The 5,589-nt window shown below is 59.7% G+C and overlaps 1 protein-coding gene across 1 annotated transcript in view; it reads right to left on the bottom strand.

Moving 5' to 3' along the window:
• RPTOR (regulatory associated protein of MTOR, complex 1) overlaps positions 1–5,589 on the bottom strand; it is a 448,104-nt gene that overhangs the window by 39,596 nt on the left and 402,919 nt on the right. The window contains exons 22-24 of the mRNA XM_011967646.1: positions 3,044–3,147; positions 2,161–2,344; positions 353–463 (exon numbers count right to left, since the gene is read on the bottom strand). Coding sequence (XP_011823036.1) covers positions 353–463; positions 2,161–2,344; positions 3,044–3,147 — 399 coding nt within the window. The remainder of the gene's footprint in view (positions 1–352; positions 464–2,160; positions 2,345–3,043; positions 3,148–5,589) is intronic.

The raw sequence follows: 5,589 nt of genomic DNA, 5'->3' as shown, positions 1-5,589 counted from the left end.
ACCACTACCACTACCACAACCACTACCACAACCACTACCACTATCACAACCACAACCACTACCACAACCACAACCACAACCACTACCACAACCACAACCACAACCACAACCAATACCACTACCACTACCACTACCACAACCACAACCACTACCACTACCACAACCACTACCACTACCACAACCACTACCACTACCACTACCACAACCAGTACCACTACCACTACCAGTACCACAACCACTACCACAACAGCGACACTCCCACAGCCACAAGCTCTGAGTGTTTATGCTCAAAGACGTGGGACAGACACACGTTCGCTAGGACTCTACTCTCAACCCCGTGCTCCGGGCGTACCTTCATGACGGGCTGGGCGAAATAGCGGGCACTCCAGTCACAGAACCCCGTCTGCACCGTGGCGGAGATGAAGCTTTTGTGTCCAGCAGCATCGTCTGCATCATCCGCAGTCTTCAGGGTTTAAGCAGGAGGGGTGGAAGGAAAAAGAAACACCAGTCAGTCATGCCACTCTTAAGCTCAAAAGAGCTCCAGCAGGGGACAAAGGCACTGCCGGGCGCTCCGGGCTGCCCCTGAGGACGGCACTTCTGTGCTCTGCTCACTTCCATATCCTGGTGACCGAGAACCCCTGAACACCTGGCCTGGGATTGAGGGGCCCGGGCTGAGAACCCCTAAATGTCTGGCCAGGGATTGAGGGGCCCGGGCTGTGAAGCGTGAGCCACGTCTGTCCCATCATCCCCAGGGCCGACCCAGCACAGCTCCCAAGTCAATTCTAGCCGACTGTCCAGACAGTGCTACGTGCGTCCCTGTGTGCTGGTCTATCAACCCCCAAAAAGCCTCCGCCGTGTGGTCCCAGGACGGCTCCCCTCATGGCCCCGTGACAGCAGGCTGAGAGCGGGGACTGTGTGAAGTGGCCTGGATGGAGCGCGCGGCTGTGCAGGCTGGCTGGGCTCCCAGCCCCTGGAGAAAGAGGATGTGGAGCTGAGGAGGACTGAGCTTTGCGTGTTTCCTGTTGTGGAACCTGCGGCGGCCAGGGCTGTCAGAGTCTGTGTGTGTTTGTGCAGTGAGGCTGGGCACCAGGGGTCTCCTGTGCCATGCCATATGCGTGGGGGTGGGCCTGCTGGCATCTCTCCTGCTGTGTCTTGGCACAGGGAGCTCCCCATGATCCCAGGGAAGGCGCAGTGAGAGGTGCATCCCCCCCACCCTAGGCAGCTGCTCTGGCTCTGCAGTGAGAGCCGTGGCCCAGGGCGGGGTCAGGTGGGGACGCTGCACGTGCCGGCGGCACTGCTCCCCAGAACCGCGGCCACCTGTCCCCATCAGGGGCTGGCCAGGAGGCTGACCCTGCACTTGGGGCTCGGTGGTGGTTCTCGCTCCTCCTCTGCCAAGACACGGAAAGTCCAGGTGGGCTGGGGCTGAGCAGCACCTGTGGGGACCTGCCGGCTCCTGCTGTGACAGCTCTTCTACCCCAACACGGCCGTTCCTGCTCCAAGGCACCTGCAAGGCGGCCACTAACTTCTTTTAAAATCACTGAATGACCAAGCGAGCCCTGGACCCCACTCCGTTGCTGAGCTGATCATGCTGTCAGAACCCAGAGCGGCTGGGTGTGCTGGGTGCGCCCTGAACCACCTTCCTGAGCCCCGGTGCCCTCAAGTGACAAAGTGGCAACGCCTGGACGAGACAGCCGAGGTCTCCAGACCAGCCGCCGCCTCACAACGCTCGCACAACCCCAGCGAAACAAAGCACACGTTCCTCTCTCCAGAAATTTCTTTTTCAACTTAGTTAAAGGCAAAGAGAGCGCACCTATCTATGCAGCGTACTTGGACGTTCACAGAAAAGACAACCCATTCAGAACAAACGCTCTGCAGTGCAGCTGCCCCTGAGGGGATGCAGAGTGCTGTGCGCCCAGGAAGGGGAGAGCCGGGTAACTCCATGCTCCTGTTTCGTTACATGGAAGCTGCCAAGAATGGTGAACCCAAAACCAGGGGCGGAGAACCAGGACAAACCTGGCAGTACTCCTAAAGAGTGCAGGCAGGGGGTGCATGAGCAAGGGGCAGCGCCCGACGTAAACAGCCTGAGGCCGAGGCCATGAGCCCCCATCTGAGAAGCAACACTCTCAGTGTCCAGATCACGAGGCAGCTGGGGCTCCGTACCTGCTCTGGGCCCTTGTCGAACATCTTCCGTGTCCGGGGGAACTGGTGGGAGTGAGGGGTGTACTGCGCCCCCGCGGGGCCTGTGGTGCCCGGCCGGCCAGAAGGCAGGTCTCGGCTGACCGGCTGCTTGGCCACGTCATTGGTCAGGCTGGAGCTGCTGGTGCTGGACGCTGGAGGGGAGCCCCTGCCATTGGGAGAAAAACAAACACTGCATTCTCTGCGGAGTCTGGAGCTTCGAGGGGAAACATGGAACAACTTCCTGGGCCACCTGCACCCTCCCAGATACCACCAGGGCCCAGGGTGTCCTCAGTCGCCCGGCACACCAGCTGCTGGTGCCGAGTCCATGCTGCTCAGTTGCCCGACTGGCAGGGGGCAGGGGTGTCCCTCATCGAACTCCAGCGCCCTGGAAGGCAGTGTGGACAGCACGAAACCAGCTCAGAGCCGAGTGGGCCGGGATGCGCGAGCTCAGCGCACAGCAGTGCCACGTCCTGAGGTGCAAACACCTGTTGGTTACCCACTCGGAGATCTAGATCCCCTCTTAAGAACTCTGAAAGGCCACAGAGACCAGGCTTAGTTCAACTTTTGCCGAGACGATGTGCAAATGAAGGGTTTCTCAAGATAGGGGAGAGTTCAAGGCAGGGTACCAGGGTGTCCAGGAGGGAGAGGGAAAGAGAGCTACCGTTAGAGAGCGGGGAGGAGACGAGGTGGGTGCCGGGGTGTCCAGGAGGGAGAGGGAAAGAGAATGCCCATTAGAGAGGGGGGAGGAGATGAAGCCAAGACAGGACGGGGAAGGAGAAGGATGGGGAGCCTGACTGAGGGAGAGCTCAGCCCGTGGGGCCCTGGTCACCACCGTGGACCTGCAGGCTGAGCGGGCGGCACTTACCCCGCCTGGTGGATGTGCACACCCTTGTTGGTGGGGCTGGCAGGGGCCGACTGTGTGAGGGAGGAGGTGTCCAGGACGCGTTGCGGCCGGGCATTCACGGTGGCCTAGGGGCAAAGGCATGGGGGTGTGAAGGTCAGACGGGACGCGCTCCGTGGAGGCCGCCACAGGAAGCAGAGGCTGGTGGCTGCCGTGGAGCTGCTTCAGTCCCAGAAAAGGCCTTTGGCCGAGGAAGCGCCAACACCAATGGAAGGCCCCAGCTGGATTCCCCCCAAATGCAACCCTGAAACTCAAAGGGCATATTCTTTACTCTTAGAGGACACGCACCCGCTGAGCGAGCCCTGGCGTGGCCGTGGAAGCCAGGACATCTAGGGAGGAAGCTCTGCCTGAGGCTCCTAAGGGGTCAGGGCCTGAAGCCTCTGAGATGGACGAAGGCCCGCCCTCCTCACCTTCCCTGGCAGAGGGGCGGCTCCTGGGCGGCCTCAGTGTCCTCCCCCTTGCCTGAGGCTGGGCCACTGCACCGTCCTGGCCTTGAGTCCAGTGCTCCCCAGCACCTCAGCTCTCGGGTCAGAGGCTGTGAGTTGAGGCCCGAGAAGAATCCACCAGCCATGCTCTTTCCGGAGCTGGCTGACAGTGGCATTCGTGGAGGGTCAGGGAGGGCTTCATCTACCCAGGACCTGGCTGGTGGGCACGGGGTGGAAAGTCACCACAGCCCGAGGCCTCCACGCAGGCCACTGTTTACACCCCCGTGTTCCTCAGGAGGCCATGGAAACTGTCCAGGGTGCAGCAGCATCAGGCAATCCCTGCAGGGGGCCTGGGCTCTCTCCAGCGGCAAAATGGGCTCTGCTGCCTCGGCTGTGATGGGGCCTGGAACTCAAGACCGCCCTTAACACCCCCCTGGCCGAGGGGCTGTGGTCATCCTTCCCCATGGGCGCACATGGGTGGTGCCAGGTGCACTGCATGGACGGGGTACCTTCATCTCCAGGGCAGACGTGGCTGAAACCTGCCCTGGGGAGGGACGCACTGGCAGGGGGAGGGGACGGCTGCTCCCGGGGGGGTGGGGAGCAGGGTAGTGCACAGCTGGCACAGCCTAGCGGGCAGCATGAGGCTCCAAACCACCCCTTCAATGCAGCCATCTGCAGATGAAGCCGAGACCCTGGGCTCTGTGAGCCTCCTGCCACAGACACCTGCAGGGCTTGAAATTCTACCACAGAAAAAGATTTGTACCAGCTTGAGCCCTGGCATTCAGGGGGTAAGTGGTTTTGCTTTGATTTTTTAAGCGGGTTTTCTGTGGATCTGGAGACCAGCTCTCGGGGTTAGTGAGCATCTGTGAGAAACGGTGCAAGCCAGGGCGTGTGCTGCCCGGCCGCCGACAGGACCTCGCGAGGGCCCAGCTGCTTCCGGGAGGTTTTGTTCTGAATGCGCAACGTGGGGGCTGCGGGTCCCACTGGGTTCTGGACTCCAGAGGCTGTGTGTGTTCGGAAGGGCCTGATGGTGCCAGGGCAACCTCCTTTGTGATCAGGAGGATGGGGCCAGCTGCTCTGTGAAGGTGCCCACCGATCCCGCAGGCATGAGCCATTCCCTGAGCGCCGGCCCATCCCAGGCTGCGGTCCAGTCAGACAGAACCCCGTCCTGAGGGTTCACAACTGCATGGAGCCTGCACTGTCTCACAGCCTTTTTTTTTTTTTTTTTTGAGATGGAGTCTGGCTCTGTCGCCCAGGCTGGAGTGCAGTGGCGTGATCTCAGCTCACTGCAAGCTCCGCTTGCTGGGTTCATGCCATCCTCCCGAGTAGCTGGGACTACAGGCGCCCGCCACCTCGCCCGGCTACTTTTTTGTATTTTTAGTAGAGACGGGGTTTCACCGTGTTAGCCAGGATGGTCTCGATCTCCTGACCTCGTGATCCGCCCGCCTTGGCCTCCCAAAGTGCTGGGTGTCTCACGGCTTTTAATTATTCACTTAGAAGTGAGGAGTCTTGAACCTGCAATTCAGCCAACAGAACACCAAGGAAAACAAAACAGTCCTGCAGTCTTCACCCACGTAACATCGATGCTTCCCAGATCGCCCTTTCCTTCAAAACGCAAATAGCAAGAAAATGGAACCATAACTCGTCTTGAAGCAACGTTCCTATTTTATAAACGACAAGAGTTGTTCTTTCTGAACTTGTTTTGTTTTGGTATTAAACTATTTGGCCAGCCCTAGACACACACAACCACCCCACAAAACCTGCCAGACACATGATCCCTTCAAAAGTCTAAAAAGAGAAAAGCAAGTTTTCGACTCTGAACTTTATATGTGCCTTCTCAAAATGTCTGGAAAAACAGTGGGAGGTGACGGGGAAGACAGAGAACTTCTGGAGTTGAAATGAAGCCTTCAGCAAAACCCACACATGCTCAGACGCTCACGGAGCACAAAGGCTCAGGCGCTGCTGGGCTGAGGCGGGTGACTCAGGAGCCGCTCCCCAGAACCGCGGCCACCTGTCCCCATCAGGGGCTGGCCAGGAGGCTGACCCTGCACTTGGGGCTCGGTGGTGGTTCTCGCTCCTCCTCTG

This window comes from Mandrillus leucophaeus, unplaced genomic scaffold (assembly GCF_000951045.1).
Source record: "Mandrillus leucophaeus isolate KB7577 unplaced genomic scaffold, Mleu.le_1.0 Scaffold1, whole genome shotgun sequence".
Classification (NCBI taxonomy): Eukaryota; Metazoa; Chordata; class Mammalia; order Primates; family Cercopithecidae; genus Mandrillus; species Mandrillus leucophaeus.
The sequence above is the reverse complement of the archived record's forward strand: the minus strand, read 5'-3'. Positions and strand labels throughout refer to the sequence as shown.